Source organism: Oncorhynchus mykiss, chromosome 17 (assembly GCF_013265735.2).
Source record: "Oncorhynchus mykiss isolate Arlee chromosome 17, USDA_OmykA_1.1, whole genome shotgun sequence".
In the NCBI taxonomy this organism is placed as follows: domain Eukaryota; kingdom Metazoa; phylum Chordata; class Actinopteri; order Salmoniformes; family Salmonidae; genus Oncorhynchus; species Oncorhynchus mykiss.
The window spans coordinates 87,539,962-87,560,096 of record NC_048581.1 but is presented as its reverse complement, the minus strand read 5'-3'; the positions used below and the strand labels follow the sequence as shown (position 1 = coordinate 87,560,096).

Here is a 20,135-nt window from a genome sequence, read left to right as displayed (position 1 = left end):
GCCAAGACCAGAGAGCTGTGTAAGGACATCAGGGCTAAAATGGTAGACCTGCACAAGGCTGGGATGGGCTACAGGACAATAGGCAAGCAGCTTGGTGAGAAGGCAACAACTGTTGGCGCAATTATTAGAAAATTGAAGAAGTTCAAGATAACGGTCAATCACCCTCGGTCTGGGGCTCCATGCAAGATCTCACCTCGTGGGGCATCAATGATCATGAGTAAGGTGAGGGATGAGCCCGAACTACACGGCAGGACCTGGTCAATGACCTGAAGAGAGCTGGTACCACAGTCTCAAAGAAAACCATTAGTAACACACTACGCCGTCATGGATTAAAATCCTGCAGCGCACGCAAGGTCCCCCTGCTCAAGCCAGCGCATGTCCAGGCCTGTCTGAAGTTTGCCAATTACCATCTGGATGATCCAGAGAAGGAATGGGAGAAGGTCATGTGGTCTGATGAGACAAAAATAGAGCTTTTTGGTCTAAACTCCACTCACCGTTTTTGGAGGAAGAAGAAGGATGAGTACAACCCCAAGAACACCATCCCAACCGTGAAGCATGGAGGTGGAAACATCATTCTTTGGGGATGCTTTTCTGCAATGGGGACAGGACGACTGCACCGTATTGAGGGGAGGATGGATGGGGCCATGTATTGCGAGATCTTGGCCAACAACCTCCTTCCCTCAGTAAGAGCATTGAAGATGGGTCGTGGCTGGGTCTTCCAGCATGACAATGACTCGAAACACACAGCCGGCCGGCTGCGACAGAGCCTGGACTCGAACCAAGATATCTAGTGGCACAGCTAGTAAATGCGCCGCTCGAGAGGCCCTTACTTACATTTTCCGTTTAGCAATTTAGCAGATGCTCTTATCCAGAGCGACTTACAGCTGCAATGAGGGCAAATTTACAGATTTTTCACACACTCTTAACCGCTAGGCTACCTTCTTATTCATTATATCATAGAGAGTTACTGTAGCCAAACACGTTCTACAGTAAGTGTGAAAGAGCATCATGCTCTTTCACATCAAGGTTTTTCACGTGTTCACCAGGTTGTTTGTGTACAGAAGCAGGATACTGCCAGGTAAGTTAAGTTGAACATTGAACAGCTAACTGGTTAAGCGCTAACTGGTTGAGTTGAACAGCTAATTGATTAAGCACTAACTGGTTGAGTTGAACAGCTAATTGGTTAAGCGCTAACTGGTTGAGTTGAACAGCTAATTGGCTAAGCGCTAACTGGTGAAGTTGAACAGCTAACAGAACAGCCAACATGTTAAGTTGAATGGCTAACTAGTTGAGCGCTAACGGCTAACGGGATAAGTTGAACGGCTAACGGGATAAGTTGAACGGCTAACGGGATAAGTTGAAAAGCTAACGTGATAAGTTGAACGGCTAACGGGACAAGTTGAACAGCTAACGGGATAAGTTGAGCGGATAACGGGATAAGTTGAGCGGCTAACGGGATAAGTTGAACGGTTAACTGGTATTGTTGTGGCTCCACAAACTTCTATTGAAGGGATATTGTTTGTTTTGTCTTGTTAGTATCCTTTTGTGTTCTCATACAATTCAGAATGTCCTGAGGTCTAGCATGCGCAACAGTACATGAATTCAATGAATATGATGCACCAGGCTTTCATGTTAATATGTCACATTATAAAATTGACCATAATTAAGAGCAGACGGTAGACTACAGCTGCATACAGTCAGGTGGATGAATATGTCTGCTAGTTTATAATGAAAAGTTACTGGGAGAATATATTTACGGAGCAGATTAGAAACTCATACCGTTGACAACTGGGATCTTTTCACACTTAGATATTTCTAACAGGTGATTTCAGGTAGACTCATATGGACATATAGAATACACACTAGACAAAAACACACACTAGACAAATAACATTATGACATCACAAACATACACAGACAGACAACATTATGACATCACAAACACACACACTAGAAAAACAACATTATGACATCACAAACACACACCTTCCATTGAGCAACGAGAGGAGCTCCCCGGCATGGTACAGATCGTTGCGTGTCACCCGGCCGAAGCGAAACGTGTTGAGGTTGCAGAAGGTGACTGCGGGGAAGATCATCAACGGTGTTGCTATCTCATCCAATTTAGTGACATGGGGGTACTGTAAGTAGAACTGGACCCGGTCCACACACACCAGGACCAGGAACCCGAGAGAACCCAGGAAGAACAAGATCCACAGGCACCGCTTGATGCAGATCCGTTCATAAGTGAACATGTGCGAGATGCCATGGAGAGTCGACCTGCTGGCGAAAACTTCAATCGCCGGAGGTCGCTTGAAAGAGTCCACCATCTCTTCCGACTCCGCTTTGAGATCCATGACGAGGCGGTACGGTATCCGTGTGAAGGATTGGGAAATGGAGGGGTATAGTAGCCTAGACCAGGGGGTGTTACTAACACTAGGAAGGAAGGTACTGACTGTGAGTCTGAGTTCGCGCCGTGCTACGCATGGGTTTCTATGTTCTTCCTCGTCCAGGCAGCATGAAATGTTGCGTCACTGAGCTCCCCAACAAAATAACACCGTCTACCATCTAGGCTACCAATACATTCGTCACAACAAAGTCGTCTATTTTGCGCTCAATTTCCCTTCAAAACGGTCCATGTGATAACGCAAACATACAGTATGTCCAAAAGAGTCCCAATTTACGCGCATGAATAGATTTCAATACTGATTGGTCTCTTTCTCTCTTCCAGGCTTGCAAAAACAACTCCCAGCCAAAACACAGCAAGGACTGAATGAAGTTAAGATGGTTCAGGAGCAGTTCAATTATATGGTTCAATCATATTCAAATGCAATACAAACAACGCTGTTTTTTTTGTTGAGATGCTGTAAATTGTCTGCGCATACAACACGCTTCGTCCCTTCCCATCCGCTCTAGTAAATCCCACCTGGAGACTGTCTTGTCCCGGACCGGTGAGAAAACAGTGAGCGGCGTGTCGGTCAGGCAACTACAGCGCCTTGCATCCCTCCTCTCCTGTCTCTAGAACAGCACTAAACACAACAATGCAGTCATTATAAACTCCCCGTTTGAGTAGGATAAGATGAAACACGATTTAAGAGACCATCATGCTTAATAATCAGGAAAAAAAAATGTAAGTCCAAAAGCAACAAATTAGGGGTAAACATGCAGAGGGAATCGCTGAGGATGTCGATATAAACAGTTTTCCTTCCCTGATCAATGAATTTGATGCCCGAATCGGAGAAGAGCGGGGATTGGAAGGCACGTGTTTTAAATAGGGTGACAAAGTCGGTTGGAAAACACTTAAAGCTCCGAACCCCGCGATTCTCCGACTGATTCTCGCCTATTATGTTATTTTAAACCACGGATTCTTGCATCGAATTCACTAGAGTATTTTTGTATTTTTTTGTAAGTAACACTCATCAGTGGTAGAAAACATGGGGCGGTGGCGCTGAGGCGGTAGGGAAGAGAGAGAGAGAGAGGGTGTGTGGTTGTGTATTCACCCCGGTCTATGGTCTGAACAGTGTCAGGGAGAGGCTGATTGTAATAGTGCTGACATGAGCTAAATGAGGTGTCTCTGGCTGCAGACCTACACAAGGCAGAAAAAAAAATCCTTCCTTACCCACCCACAAACAACTCAGGGAATGGGACCCAAACAATATATCTCATTCTGAATCCTGATCAATACTTCTGATTAGAATGGAATGGAATGTGGACGAACATTCAAATAACCCATCCTTGGAAAGATGAGGCAGAAACAGTCACTTAGTTAGTTGGGGTTGGCAGCCATATGCTGTACAGCCTATAGTCAATTATTTGTAGTATTATTTATTTATATCTTTATTTCAACAAGGAACACAGACTGAGACCAAGGTTTTGTTTACATCTGGGCCCTGCGTATACATGTTTACACATACAGGTTAGGTACAATGATTAAGAAACTACACAAGACAAACAAAACCATCACAGATAACACAAAACAATACAGCATCAGATTACATTTACACACAGGTTATTCTACCAACAGGTTATTCTACTAACAGGTTATTCCCCTAACAGGTTATTCCCCTAACAGGTTATTCTACTAACAGGTTATTCCCCTAACAGGTTATTCTCCTAACAGGTTATTCCCCTAACAGGTTATTCTACCAACAGGTTATTTTACTAACACTTTATTCCCCTAACAGGTTATTCCCCTAACAGGTTATTCCCCTAACAGGTTATCCCCCTAACAGGTTATTCCCCTAACAGGTTATTCTACCAACAGGTTATTCCCCTAACAGGTTATTCTACTAACAGGTTATTCCCCTAACAGGTTATTCTACCAACAGGTTATTCCCCTAACAGGTTATTCTACTAACAGGTTATTCCTATAACAGGTTATTCTACTAACAGGTTATTCCCCTAACAGGTTATTCCCCTAACAGGTTATTCTACTAACAGGTTATTCCCCTAACAGGTTATTCCCCTAACTGGTTATTCCCCTAACTGGTTATTCTACTAACAGGTTATTCCCCTAACAGGTTATTCCCCTAACAGATTATTCCCCTAACAGGTTATTCTACTAACAGGTTATTCCCCTAACAGGTTATTCTACTAACAGGTTATTCCCCTAACAGGTTATTCTACTAACAGGTTATTCTACTAACAGGTTATTCTACTAACAGGTTATTCCCCTAACAGGTTATTCCCCTAACAGGTTATTCTACTAACAGGTTATTCCCCTAACAGGTTATTTACTAACAGGTTATTCCCCTAACAGGTTATTCCCCTAACAGGTTATTCTACTAACAGGTTATTCTACTAACAGTTTATTCCCCTAACAGGTTATTCCCCTAACAGGTTATTCTACTAACAGGTTATTCCCCTGAACAGGTTATTTACTAACAGGTTATTCCCCTAACAGGTTATTCCCCTAACAGGTTATTCTACTAACAGGTTATTCCCTTAACAGGTTATTCCCCTAACAGGTTATTCTACTAACAGGTTATTCTACTAACAGGTTATTCCCCTAACAGGTTATTCTACTAACAGCACGAGAACTTGCATTACCAGAAACAGTTACAAGCAATACAAAAATAAAAATCACCCAATAAATGTTTAAAATGAGCAACAGACTGGAGACTTTTGTCCCCCTAAGTTTAGTCTGCAGGCTATTCCATAGGCAAGGAGCGTAACAGGAAAAGGCATCCAAACCCAACTCTATGGAAACCACATGGGCCTCAAGTGTAATCCATGCTTGACACCTGGTTTTAGGAATTATAATTCTAATATTGATGAGTGATGGTAAATAAGAAGGTAGCTTATTCAGAAGTGCTTCATAGACAACCACGAAAAAAAAAAGCATGTTGTTCTCGTCTCCCGGACAACGAAGTCCAACCCACATTATGACATAAAACACAGTGGTGAGTTCTGTAGCTAGCACCCGTAATAAACCTAAGTGCGCAATGATAAGTAGCATCCAGCGATTTTAAGTGTTAATGCTGTAGCATGCATGTAAATAATATCCCCATAATCTAAAACAGACATAAAAGTAGCTTGTAATTTGTCTGCTATTTGTAGAGGACAAACATGTCCTGTTTCTATAGAGGAAGCTTAGCTTGATTTTTAGCCGTTTATAAAGTTGGTCAATATGCATTTTAAAAGACAGTTTATCATCCAACCATATCCCTAAGTATTTATATGCAGAGACCTGATTAATTCGAGAACCAAGCTCGTAAGTGCAAGTGTATTTTCAACCAACTTTTTGAACCTATTAAAAAATCATAAAATGTGTTTTCTTTGCATTTAAGAACACGTTTCAGCTGTATAAAAGACCCTTGTAATATCTTAAAATCTGTCTCCAATAGTGATAATGCTTGGTCAGCCGTTGAAGCGATAGAGTACATGACAGTGTCATCAGCACATAAATGAATTTGACACTTTCTTATCTCATCACCGATATTGTTTATGTAGAGAGTGAACAGTAATGGACCAAGTATAGAACCTTGTGGGACCCCTTTAACCAACTCCAATGGCTCTGACTGGATGCCGTCGACTCTAACAGCCTTACTGCTATCCTTTAGATATGAAACCAACAACAGGCATCCAGTCCCAGTCCTATTGACGACAGCTTACCCAAAAGTATTGCATGGTCTACAGTGTCAAAAGCTTTAGATAAATCTATGAACAAGGCAGCACAGTGCTTTCTATTATCTAGGGCGTTAGTAATATCATTTACAACACGCACGTTGGCCGTAATAGTACTGTGTTTAGGTCTGAAGCCAGATTGATTACTAGAAAGAGTATTGTTAACAGTTAAATAAGATTATAGTTGCCTATTCACCAGTGACTCTAGAATTTTAGCCAAATAGCCTACTGCAATACTGTCAAAGCAGTATGAGGATCCTACTACCATGAGGATAAGAGTACTCACCCATGAAATTGCTCATAATGCATATATAATCCCCATTTGCTATAGGATTGACTGCATGTCACAGTCTACTTAAGCAATAAGGCCCAATGGGGTGTGGTGTGTGGCCAATATACCACGGCTAAGGGCTGTTCTTATGTACTACAGATACAGCCCTTAGACGTGGTATATTGGTCATATACCGCAAACCCCAGAGGTGCCTTATTGCTATTATAAACTGGTTACCAACGTAAACAAATGTTTTGTCATACCCGTGGTGTACGGTCTGATATACCACGGGTGTCAGCCAATCAGCATTCAGGGTTCAAACCACGCAGTTTATAATATACAGTATATATCATTTATTGTGTATTGAAGGCTACTACTGAATGTTGGTAACATTCAGGAAAACTCCACCCAAAAACTATATTTTTTGGTATTTGTTTCATTAGTCCATTGTTGATAAAGTCCCAAACTGGTTTTCAATGTCAGCAGTCAAGTATTCAGATTTCTGTATTTTGAAAGTTACAAACTTGAAAATGTGTCCATCTCTTCTCCCACCTGTCCATCTCCCCTATCACCTGTCCATCTCCCCTCCGTCCTGTCCATCTCCCCCTATCACCTGTCCATCTCCCCTCCCACCTGTCCATCTCCTCTCCCACCTGTCCATCTCCTCTCCCTCCTGTCCATCTCTTCTCCCACCTGTCCATCTCCTCTCCCACCTGTCCATCTCCTCTCTCACCTGTCCATCTCCTCTCTCACCTGTCCATCTCCTCTCCCTCCTGTCCATCTCCCCTCTCACCTGTCCATCTCCTCTCCCACCTGTCCATCTCCTCTCCACCTGTCCATCTCCCCTCCCACGTGTCCATCTCCTCTCCCACCTATCCATCTCCCCTATCACCTGTCCATCTCCCCTCCGTCCTGTCCATCTCCCCTATCACCTGTCCATCTCCCCTCCCACCTGTCCATCTCCTCTCCCACCTGTCCATCTCCTCTCCCTCCTGTCCATCTCCTCTCCCACCTGTCCATCTCCTCTCCATCTCCCCTCTCAACTGTCCATCTCCTCTCCTACCTGTCCATCTCCCCTCTCACCTGTCCATCTCCTCTCCTACCTGTCCATCTCCTCTCCCTCCTGTCCATCTCCCCTCTCCCCTGTCCATCTCCCCTATCACCTGTCCATCTCTTCTCCCACCTGTCCATCTCCTCTCCCTCCTGTCCATCTCCCCTCTCACCTGTCCATCTCCTCTCCCACCTGTCCATCTCCTCTCCATCTGTCCATCTCCCCTCCCACGTGTCCATCTCCTCTCCCACCTGTCCATCTCCCCTATCACCTGTCCATCTCCTCTCCTACCTGTCCATCTCCCCTCTCACCTGTCCATCTCCTCTCCCACCTGTCCATCTCCTCATCCACCTGTCCATCTCCTCTCCTACCTGTCCATCTCTTCTCCCTCCTGTCCATCTCCCCTCTCCCCTGTCCATCTCCCCTATCACCTGTCCATCTCTTCTCCCACCTGTCCATCTCCTCTCCCTCCTGTCCATCTCCTCTCTCACCTGTCCATCTCCTCTCCATCCTGTACATCTCCTCTCCCACCTGTACATCTCCTCTCCCACCTGTCCATCTCCTCTTCACCTGTCCGTCTCCTCTCCCACCTGTCCATCTCCTCTCCCACCTGTCCATCTCCCCCCACCTGTCCATCTCCTCATTTGAATTCCTTCCTGTCAAATCTACAGACCGGTATCCGTTCTTTCTTTTCTTTCCAAAACACACAGCGTGCTGTCTCTGATCAACTCTCTCGTTATCTCTCTCAAAACGATCTTCTTAACCCTAACTAGTCAGGCTTCAAGACGGGTCACTCAACTGAGACTGCTCTCCTCTGTGTCACAAAGGCTCTCCTCACTGCCAAAGCTGACTCTCTGCTCTGTTCTCATCCTCATAGATCTATCCGTTACCTTCAACACCGTGAACCATCAGATCCTCCTCTCCACCCTCTCAGAGCTGAGTGTCTCAGGCTCTGCACACTCCTGGATGACATCCTACCAGGTGATGTGGAGAAGGTCTGGGTCTGAACCACGTATTCTTACTACAGGTGTCCCCCAGGGCTCGGTTCTAGGCCCTCTCCTCTTCTCTCTATATACCAAGTCACTCGGCTCCGTCATATCCTCACATGGTCTGTCCTGTCACTGCTATGAGGATGACACTCATCAACTCTTCTCCTTCCTCCCCTTCTGACACCTAGGTGGTGACACGCGTCTCTGAGAGTCTGGCAGACATCTCAGTTTGGATGTTGGCCCACCACTTTTAGACAGCTGTAACTATGAGAGGCCTCTGCACTTCACATTAGATGGCTGTTACTATACGAGGCTTATCTGCACTTCACATTAGACAGCTGTAACTATAAGAGGCCTCTGCACTTCACATTAGATGGCTATAACTATAAGAGAAGCATTCATAAATATATAAGGACCTCTTATAGAATGTCTACTCTAGTATAAAACAAAAAAGCTAATTCTAAGCGAGGTGAAAAGTGTCAGGTCTAGTTCTGGATATAGTTGTTGCTGTTTCTCCTAATGCTGATGATGCCTGGCATGGCGAACAGAACACTGTTTAATATTTCATTGGGATGACAGTGTGAAGCCAGAGACTGGCATAATGGCATTGGGCAATGGGATAGGTTTGGCTTTGGGAGCTGAGTCTGCCAAAACATGCATGCCAAGAGAGGGAGACACAGAAAGAGAGAAACAGGAGAGAGAGAGAGGGGAGAGAGAAACAGAGTGAGACACAAGGGAGAGAGAGGGGAGAGAGAAACAGAGTGACAGAGAAGGGGGGGGAAACAGAGGGGAGAGAGAAACAGAGGGGAGAGAGAAACAGAGCGAGAGAGAGGGGGAAAGATAAACAGGGCGAGAGAGAAGGGGAAAGAGAAACAGAGTGAGAGAGAGGGGAGAGAGAGGGGGAAAGAGAAACAGAGTGAGAGAGAGGGGAGAGAGACAAGGGAGAGAGAGGGGGAAAGAGAAACAGAGTGAGAGAGAGGGGAGAGAGAGGGGGAAAGAGAAACAGAGTGAGAGAGAGGGGAGAGAGAGGGGGAAAGAGAAACAGAGTGAGAGAGAGGGGAGAGAGACAAGGGAGAGAGAGGGGGAAAGAGAAACAGAGTGAGAGAGAGGGGAGAGAGAGGGGGAAAGAGAAACAGAGTGAGAGAGGGGTAGAGAGAGTGGGAAAGAGAAACAGAGTGAGAGAGAGGGGTAGAGAGAGGGGGAAAGAGAAACAGAGTGAGAGAGAGGGGGGGTGAGTCAGAGAGGAGTGAGAGAGAGAAGGCTCTGCTGTGTGTAAAATGCAAAGTCTAGGGACCTGTCTGGCAGAGAGATTAATAGGAGGCCTTCACTGCTTATCCAGTCTCTCTCTAGTAGGGCCTCAGGTGCTTCAGGTGGAGTATAGCTGTTTATCCTTCTGTTGCTGATGCCTGGAAGAACACTGTTTTATATATTTCATTGGGAAGACAGTGTGAAGCCAGTGATGGGATAGTATTGGGATATCATGATGGGGGGATAGGCTCTCAGAAGTCATGATGTTGGGGTGGAGAGAGAGAGAGAGAGAGAGAAGAGTGAGAGAAACACAAAATAAAAAACACCAAAATAATGCACGCAGGGCAGAATGAGGCCGATTCCCGCCGATCAAAATCCAGAAAAGAGCCGTTAAATTCTACAACCACCTAAAAGGAAGCGATTCCCAAACCTTCCATAACAAAGCCATCACCTACAGAGAGATGAACCTGGAGAAGAGTCCCCTAAGCAAGCTGGTCCTGGGGCTCTGTTCACAAACACAAACACACCCCACAGAGCCCCAGGACAGCAACACAATTAGACCCAACCAAATCATGAGAAAACAAAAAGATAATTACTTGACACATTGGAAAGAATTTACAAAAAAACAGAGCAAACTAGAATGCTATTTGGCCCTAAACAGAGAGTACACAGCGGCAGAATACCTGACCACTGTGACTGACCCAAACTTAAGGAAAGCTTTGACTATGTACAGACTCAGTGAGCATAGCCTTGTTATTGAGAAAGGCCGCCGTAGGCAGACATGGCTCTCTAGAGAAGACAGGCTATGTGCACACTGCCCACAAAATGAGGTGGAAACTGAGCTGCACTTCCTAACCTCCTGCCCAATGTATGACCATATTAGAGACACATATTTCCCTCAGATTACACAGACCCATAAAGATTTTGAAAACAAATCCAATTTTGATAAACTCCCATATCTACTGGGTGAAATTTCATAGTGTGCCATCACAACAGCAATATGTGTGACCTGTTGCCACAAGAAATCAGCAACCAGTGAAGAACAAAAAAAACTGTAGGCATTGTATATAGACTTTGTTTTCTACTGTATTATTGACTGTATGTTTGTTTTACTCCATGTGTAACTCTGTGTTGTTGTATGTGTCGAACTGCTTTGCTTTATCTTGGCCAGGTCGCAGTTGTAAATGAGAACTTGTTCTCAACTAGCCTACCTGGTTAAATACAGGTGAATATTTATTTTCCCTTTTATACTTTAACCATTTGCACATCACTACAACACCGTATATATACATATTATGACATTTGAAATGTCTTTATTATTTTGGAACTTCTGTTAGTGTAATGTTTACTGTTCATTTTTATTGTTTATTATCTACTTCACTTGCTTTGGCAATGTTAACATATGTTTCCCATGCCAATAAAGCCCCTTGAATTGGAGGGAGGGAGGGAGGGAGGGAGGGAGAGAGGGAGAGAGAGAAAGAGAGGCAATTAATTAGTCTTCAGTCTCTGGGCCTTAACTACTAGTCCAGTCTCTATGTAGTTATTCTTCAGTCTCTAGACCTTCACTACTAGTCCAGTCTCTATGTAGTTATTCTTCAGTCTCTGGGCCTTCACTACTAGTCCAGTCTCTATGTAGTTATTCTTCAGTCTCTGGTCCTTCACTACTAGTCCAGTCTCTATGTAATTAGTCTTCAGGTGGCTAGAGACCTTTGACCCTGTTACACAGCTGTTTATCAGTTATGTTTCTGGTGCCTGGCATGGCGAGCATAACACTGTTTAATATTTCATTGTGATAACAGTGTGAAGCCAGAGACTGGCATAATGGCATTGGGCACTGGGATAGGTTTGGCTGTGGGATCTGGTTCTGCCAAGACATGCATGCTGATTGGCCTCTTACACTAGTCAGAAACCAAGAGGGGGAGAGAGCGAAAGAGACAGAGAGAGAAAAGGCTTTGGTGTGCCAATTCCACAGGCTAAGCACCTGGCAGAGAGATGAATAGACACTCTGCTCTCTCTACAGCCAGGTAGTATCTCTATCTACAGCCAGGTAGTACCTCTATCTACAGGTTTCAGGAGCTCAATGTGGCCCTTGACCTCATTTTGTTGCTAAGCTGTCCCCACTAACCCTCCCATTGATTTAACTGTGGAGCCTAATCCTGCTTCCAAAGAACTGTTATCTTCACACACACACACACGCACACACACACACACAGACACACACACACACACAGACACACACACACAGGTTGTCAGATGGTTGGCTTTCCTCGTATATCTGGACAGATGGACCATTAACTCCTACAAGGTTCCCCATGGAAACGCTGGGAAGAAAGATTTGACATTGGAGGACATTCTTAGGCCCTGTCCATAAACTACCCTTAAACTGGGACCACACTCCTCTATGGTAGGTACTAAGAGCTGAAAGAATTGACATTTAAAAACATTCTTAGGCCCTGTCCAGAAACAAGCCCTAGACCGAGACCCATTACCCGCTACAGCAGGGATCATCAAATAGATTCAGCCGTGGGACGATGGTTAGGGTGGCCAGAACACTTATAAATAAATTATAAATAATTTCTATTCTACAAATGAATGCAAGAATCCCAAACAGACATAGTATCTGACAAAAACATAATCATTTTGAACCTTGATTACATTGGTACATGATCACATCTCTCTATGACAGGAAATACATGGGAATAAAGTGAAAAAGTGAAAATAATTTTGAGCTGAATTCATAGTGATTTTACAGTCTGATGTACAAAAACAAAATAAACGTTTCACTTTGGGGGGGCCAAATAAATTTGGCTGCAGTCCACCAATTGACGATCCCTTCTCTACAGGCACTAGATCTGAAAGATCTGGCTGGTAGGCCCTAGACAATATGGCAGTGCCTCCTGGTATATATCTGGCTGGTAGGCCCTAGGCAATATGGCAGTGCCTCCTGATATATATCTGGCTGGTAGGCCCTAGGCAATATGGCAGTGCCTCCTCATATATATCTGGCTGGTAGGCCCTAGGCAATATGGCAGTGCCTCCTGATATATATCTGGCTGGTAGGCCCTAGGCAATATGGCAGTCCCTCCTCATATAGATCTGGCTGGTAGGCCCTAGGCAATATGGCAGTGCCTCCTCATATATATCTGGCTGGTAGGCCCTAGGCAAAATGGCAGTGCCTCCTCATATAGATCTGGCTGGTAGGCCCTAGGCAATATGGCAGTGCCTCCTCATATAGATCTGGCTGGTAGGCCCTATGCAATATGGCAGTGCCTCCTGATATAGATCTGGCTGGTAGGCCCTAGGCAATATGGCAGTGCCTCCTCATATAGATCTGGCTGGTAGGCCCTAGGCAATATGGCAGTGCCTCCCCATATATATCTGGCTGGTAGGCCCTAGGCAATATGGCAGTGCCTCCTGATATAGATCTGGCTGGTAGGCCATAGGCAATATGGCCGCCTCCTGGTATATATCTGGCTGGTAGGCACTAGGCAATATGGCCGCCTCCTCATATATATCTGGCTGGTAGGCCCTAGGCAATATGGCCGCCTCCTGATTTAGATCTGGCTGGTAGGCCCTAGACAATATGGCAGTGCCTCCTCATATAGATCTGGCTGGTAGGCCCTAGGCAATATGGCAGTGCCTCCTGATATAGATCTGGCTGGTAGGCCCTAGGCAATATGGCCGCCTCCTAGTATATATTTGGCTGGTAGGCCCTAGGCAATATGGCCGCCTCCTGTCTTTCTATTGTAGGTAGAATTTCTGCCATTTTGCTTTAATTTATCCAGTTTTCACAAAACTACACAAGTGCCTATAGAAGTTGGTCCAACTAATCAGCATTTGGTTTCTTTTATTTCTCATCCTGTATAAGATAAAGATGTACGTTATTGTCCATTAACTGACAGAGAATGGAATTTGCCTTTTTGCTCACAACCTAAGCCCCCTGAGACGGTCACTCACACGTGGGGATGGAAGCAATGGGTCAGGGGCAGTACAGTGCCCCTGGAGCTATTGTAGAACGTAATGATGCCGTAGGGGGTTAAATGTCTTGCTCAAGGACACGAAAGTAATGGTGAGGGTATCTAGAATGATGCCACTAACTCTCCAGGTTTCTGGCTCACTCCACACACATTTTTTCCCATTTGAGCTGGGACTTTTAACAACTAGGCCACCTGCCACCCCCATTATCACACCTCAATTCCTCTAAAACAGTTTGACTGGTTAATGTCTCCCTCTTTATGACCACATAACCTTTATCACACCTCTGCTCTGTGATGCAAAAGGTGATCATGCAAATCATGCTGAAAATACTCTGCAGCAACGTTTACTACGCCTTACAGCTATATTCCATTCAGGGAGTAACAGCAGGGACCTGGTCCTAAAGAGAATTACAGCAGGGACCTGGTTCTAAAGAGAATTACAGCAGGGACCTGGTCCTAAAGAGAATTACAGCAGGGACCTGGTCCTAAAGAGAATTACAGCAGGGACCTGGTCCTAAAGAGAATTACAGCAGGGACCTGGTCCTAAAGATAATTACAGCAGGGACCTGGTCCTAAAGAGAATTACAGCAGGGACCTGGTCCTAAAGATAATTACAGCAGGGACCTGGTCCTAAAGATAATTACAGCAGGGACCTGGTCCTAAAGAGAATTACAGCAGGGACCTGGTTCTAAAGAGAATTACAGCAGGGACCTGGTCCTAAAGATAATTACAATAGGGACCTGGTTCTAAAGAGATTTACAGCAGGGACCTGGTCCTAAAGAGAATTACATTAGGGACCTGGTCCTAAATAGAATTACAGCAGGGACCTGGTCCTAAAGAGAATTACAGCAGGGACCTGGTCCTAAATAGAATTACAGCAGGGACCTGGTTCTAAAGAGAATTACAGCAGGGACCTGGTCCTAAAGAGAATTACAGCAGGGACCTGGTCCTAAAGAGAATTACAGCAGGGACCTGGTCCTAAAGAGAATTACAGCAGGGACCTGGTCCTAAAGATAATTACAGCAGGGACCTGGTCCTAAAGAGAATTACAGCAGGGACCTGGTTCTAAAGAGAATTACAGCAGGGACCTGGTCCTAAAGATAATTACAATAGGGACCTGGTTCTAAAGAGATTTACAGCAGGGACCTGGTCCTAAAGAGAATTACATTAGGGACCTGGTCCTAAATAGAATTACAGCAGGGACCTGGTCCTAAAGAGAATTACAGCAGGGACCTGGTCCTAAATAGAATTACAGCAGGGACCTGGTTCTAAAGAGAATTACAGCAGGGACCTGGTCCTAAAGTGAAATACAGCAGCAGGGACCTGGTCCTAAAGAGAATTACAGCAGGGACCTGGTCCTAAAGAGAATTACAGCAGGGACCTGGTCCTAAAGAGAATTACAGCAGGGACCTGATCCTAAAGAGAATTACAGCAGGGACCTGGTCCTAAAGAGAATTACAGCAGGGACCTGGTCCTAAAGAGAATTACATTAGGGACCTGGTCCTAAAGAGAATTACAGCAGGGACCTGGTCCTAAAGAGAATTACAGCAGGGACCTGGTCCTAAAGAGAATTACAACAGGGACCTGGTCCTAAAGAGAATTACAGCAGGGACCTGGTCCTAAAGAGAATTACATTAGGGACCTGGTCCTAAAGAGAATTACATTAGGGACCTGGTCCTAAAGAGAATTACAGCAGGGACCTGGTCCTAAAGAGAATTACAGCAGGGACCTGGTCCTAAAGAGAATTACAGCAGGGACCTGGTCCTAAAGAGAATTACAGCAGGGACCTGGTCCTTAAGAGAATTACAGCAGGGACCTGGTCCTAAAGAGAATTGCAGCAGGGACCTGGTCCTAAAGAGAATTACAGCAGGGACCTGGTCCTAAAGAGAATTACAGCAGGGACCTGGTCCTAAAGAGAATTACAGCAGGGACCTGGTCCTAAAGAGAATTACAGCAGGGACCTGGTCCTTAAGAGAATTACAGCAGGGACCTGGTCCTAAAGAGAATTACATTAGGGACCTGGTCCTAAAGAGAATTACAGCAGGGACCTGGTCCTAAAGAGAATTACAGCAGGGACCTGGTCCTAAAGAGAATTACAGCAGGGACCTGGTCCTAAAGAGAATTACAGCAGGGACCTGGTCCTTAAGAGAATTACAGCAGGGACCTGGTCCTAAAGAGAATTACAGCAGGGACCTGGTCCTAAAGAGAATTACAGCAGGGACCTGGTCCTAAAGAGAATTACAGCAGGGACCTGGTCCTAAAGAGAATTACAGCAGGGACCTGGTCCTAAAGAGAATTACAGCAGGGACCTGGTCCTTAAGAGAATTACAGCAGGGACCTGGTCCTAAAGAGAATTACAGCAGGGACCTGGTCCTAAAGAGAATTACAGCAGGGACCTGGTCCTAAAGAGAATTACAGCAGGGACCTGGTCCTAAAGAGATTTACAGCAGGGACCTGGTCCTAAAGAGAATTACAGCAGGGACCTGGTTCTAAAGAGAATTACAGCAGGGACCTGGTCCTAAAGAGAATTACAGCAGGGACCTGGTCCTAAAGAGAATTACAGCAGGGACCTGGTCCTAAAGAGAATTACAGCAGGGACCTGGTCCTAAAGAGAATTACAGCAGGGACCTGGTCCTAAAGAGAATTACAGCAGGGACCTGGTTCTAAAGAGAATTACAGCAGGGACCTGGTCCTAAAGAGAATTACAGCAGGGACCTGGTCCTAAAGAGAATTACAGCAGGGACCTGGTTCTAAAGAGAATTACAGCAGGGACCTGGTCCTAAAGAGAATTACAGCAGGGACCTGGTCCTAAAGAGAATTACAGCAGGGACCTGGTTCTAAAGAGAATTACAGCAGGGACCTGGTCCTAAAGAGAATTACAGCAGGGACCTGGTTCTAAAGAGAATTACAGCAGGGACCTGATCCTAAAGAGAATTACAGCAGGGACCTGGTCCTAAAGAGAATTACAGCAGGGACCTGGTCCTAAAGAGAATTACAGCAGGGACCTGGTCCTAAAGAGAATTACAGCAGGGACCTGATCCTAAAGAGAATTACAGCAGGGACCTGGTCCTAAAGAGAATTACAGCAGGGACCTGGTCCTAAAGAGAATTACAGCAGGGACCTGGTCCTAAAGAGAATTACAGCAGGGACCTGGTCCTAAAGAGAATTACAACAGGGACCTGGTTCCAAAGAGAATTACAGCAGGGACCTGGTCCTAAAGAGAATTACAGCAGGGACCTGGTCCTAAAGAGAATTACAGCAGGGACCTGGTCCTAAAGAGAATTACAGCAGGGACCTGGTTCTAAAGAGAATTACAGCAGGGACCTGGTCCTAAAGAGAATTACAGCAGGGACCTGGTTCTAAAGAGAATTACAGCAGAGACCTGGTTCTAAAGAGAATTACAGCAGGGACCTGGTCCTAAAGAGAATTACAGCAGGGACCTGGTCCTAAAGAGAATTACAGCAGGGACCTGGTTCTAAAGAGAATTACAGCAGGGACCTGGTCCTAAAGAGAATTACAGCAGGGACCTGGTCCTAAAGAGAATTACAGCAGAGACCTGGTCCTAAAGAGAATTACAGCAGGGACCTGGTCCTAAAGAGAATTACAGCAGGGACCTGGTTCTAAAGAGAATTACAGCAGGGACCTGGTTCTAAAGATAATTACAGCAGGGACCTGGTTCTAAAGAGAATTACAGCAGCAGGGACCTGGTTCTAAAGAGAATTACAGCAGCAGGGACCTGGTTCTAAAGAGAATTATAGCAGGGACCTGGTTCTAAAGAGAATTACAGCAGAGACCTGGTCCTAAAGATAATTACAATAGGGACCTGGTTCTAAAGAGAATTACAGCAACAGGGACCTGGTTCTAAAGAGAATTACAGCAGCAGGGACCTGGTCCTAAAGAGAATTACAGCAGCAGGGACCTGGTCCTAAAGAGAATTACATCAGGGACCTGGTCCTAAAGAGAATTACAGCAGGGACCTGGTTCTAAAGAGAATTACAGCAGAGACCTGGTTCTAAAGAGAATTACAGCAGGGACCTGGTCCTAAAGAGAATTGCAGCAGGGACCTGGTCCTAAAGAGAATTACAGCAGAGACCTGGTTCTAAAGAGAATTACAGCAGGGACCTGGCTCTAAAGAGAATTACAGCAGGGACCTGGCTATAAAGAGAATTACAGCAGGGACCTGGCTCTAAAGAGAATTACAGCAGGGACCTGGTCCTAAAGGGAATTGTGTGTCGTGTTGTGTTGTGTTGTGTCTGCGTCTCTCCCTCTCATGTGCTGAATGCCTGATGCTCAGCTATTGGTGTTGGACTTTCTTAACTAAAAGCTTTAGTTAAAACGTCTTAAGGATCCGCCCCTTTTTTCCCCCCATTTTTGCCTAAAATGACATACCTGTATTTCAGGACCTGAAGCAAGGATATGAATATTCTTGATACCATTTAAAAGGAAACACTGAAGTTTGTGGAAATGTGAAATGAATGTAGGAGAATATAACACATTACATCTGGTAAAAGATAATACAAAGAAAAAAACATGCGATTCTTTTTTGTATTTTTTTTGTACCATCATCTTTGAAATGCAAGTGAAAGGCCATAATGTATTATTCCAGCATAGGTGCAGTTTAGATTTTGGACACTAGATGGCAGCAGTGTATGCACAAAGTTTTAGACTGATCCAATGAACCATTTTATTTCTGTTCAAAACTTTGTATCAAGTCTGCCCAAATGTGCCTAATTGGTTTATGAATAGCATTTCAAGTTCATAACTGTGCACTCTCCTCAATGCGTCACATTATCATCGGACTGAGCTTGTTGTCATTGCAGGCAATCTCAACGATGTGCGTTACAGGGTAGACATTATCCTCCCTCATGTGGTACCCTTCCTGCAGGCTCATCCTGACATGACCCTCCAGCATGACAATTCCACCAGCCATACTGCTCGTTCTGTGTGTGATTTCCTGCAAGACAGGAATGTCAGAGTTCTGCCATTGAGAAAATTCTAAACAAAACAAGACATTACATTTTTCAAGGTCAGTCTCGCAAAAATACGCATTCTTGCGTTCTAACTACCGGCTATTCAAAGTGCTCTGAACAAATTAAGGGAATTGTTCACAAACATTGGCACATCCTAAAAATCCCATGATAGTCTCGGTAATGTGTTTTCGGACCTTCCCTTGGTCGTATTCTCGTGGGGCAGAAATTGGTACACTCTGATTTACCACCCCAAGATATTCCTGAACAAAATCTATTTGCGCCCCTATTGGATGGAAATTACAAATGTAATGGCTGTGCTCAATGCAATGGCACTTATAAATGTAGATCCTTCAAACACCCACAAACAGGGAAATCGATCAAAGGTGTTATTACGTGCTCCACTAAGGCAGTTATTTATCTTATAACTTGTCCTTGTGGTAAAAATGATGTAGGTAAAACAAAGTGCGAATTATATCTCAGAGCATCGTAGCACCGTTAGGTGTAAAAACTTTACTTATCCAGTTGCGGCCCACTTCTTGGAGGCAGGCCACTCGATTTCGTCTCTGCGTTATATTGGCATCGAATATGTCACCCTCCCTAGGAGAGGGTGACCTCGATAATTTATTGTTAAAACGAGAGGCTGCCTGGATCTTTAATTTAAAGACCCTTGCGCCCTTCGATCTCAACGTAGACTTTGATCTGAAGCCATTCTTGTGATTATTGTGACTTTGCCATTGTAATTGTTTGTAAGCTTGTGTAGTCAACTTAATCTATGATCGTATGCTATCCATTTGTTGTTTGTAAGCTGTTCTTTGTATGACATTTTAATATTTGATTATTAACCAATGATATTAGACCACTCTTGGCCATGATTACAGACACCTGTGTCTTTTGACACTATATAAACGAGTCATCCCGCAGTGTTTGTGATTATACCCTGATGAAGACAGCTTGGCTGTCGAAACGTTGGTAATTACATTTTTGCATCTGAGCTCCTAGAGTGTGGGGCTCTCTTTTATTTTCAAGTGTTCTACTCTGCTAGCCAGCACCTCGTCTTAATAGGTGTTCTACTCCGCTAGCCAGCACCTCTTCTTAATAGGTGTTCTACTCCGCTAGCCAGCACCTCTTTTTAATAGGTGTTCTACTCCGCTAGCCAGCACCTCGTCTTAATAGGTGTTCTACTCCGCTAGCCAGCACCTCGTCTTAATAGGTGTTCTACTCCGCTAGCCAGCACCTCGTCTGAATAGGTGTTCTACTCCGCTAGCCAGCACCTCGTCTTAATAGGTGTTCTACTCCGCTAGCCAGCACCTCGTCTAAATAGGTGTTCTACTCCGCTAGCCAGCACCTCGTCTTAATAGGTGTTCTACTCCGCTAGCCAGCACCTCGTCTTTATAGGTGTTCTACTCCGCTAGCCAGCACCTCGTCTTAATAGGTGTTCTACTCCGCTAGCCAGCACCTCGTCTTAATAGGTGTTCTACTCCGCTAGCCAGCACCTCGTCTTAATAG

General features: G+C 44.9%; 1 protein-coding gene across 1 annotated transcript in view; it reads right to left on the bottom strand.

The window, feature by feature from the left end:
- The window catches only part of LOC110493299 (acid-sensing ion channel 1), a 459,369-nt gene extending 456,068 nt beyond the window's left edge, over positions 1 to 3,301 (bottom strand). The window contains exon 1 of the mRNA XM_036950916.1: positions 1,987 to 3,301. Within this exon, the coding sequence (XP_036806811.1) occupies positions 1,987 to 2,354 (368 nt within the window). The 5' untranslated portion in view covers positions 2,355 to 3,301. The remainder of the gene's footprint in view (positions 1 to 1,986) is intronic.
- Positions 3,302 to 20,135: the final 16,834 nt, after the last annotated feature.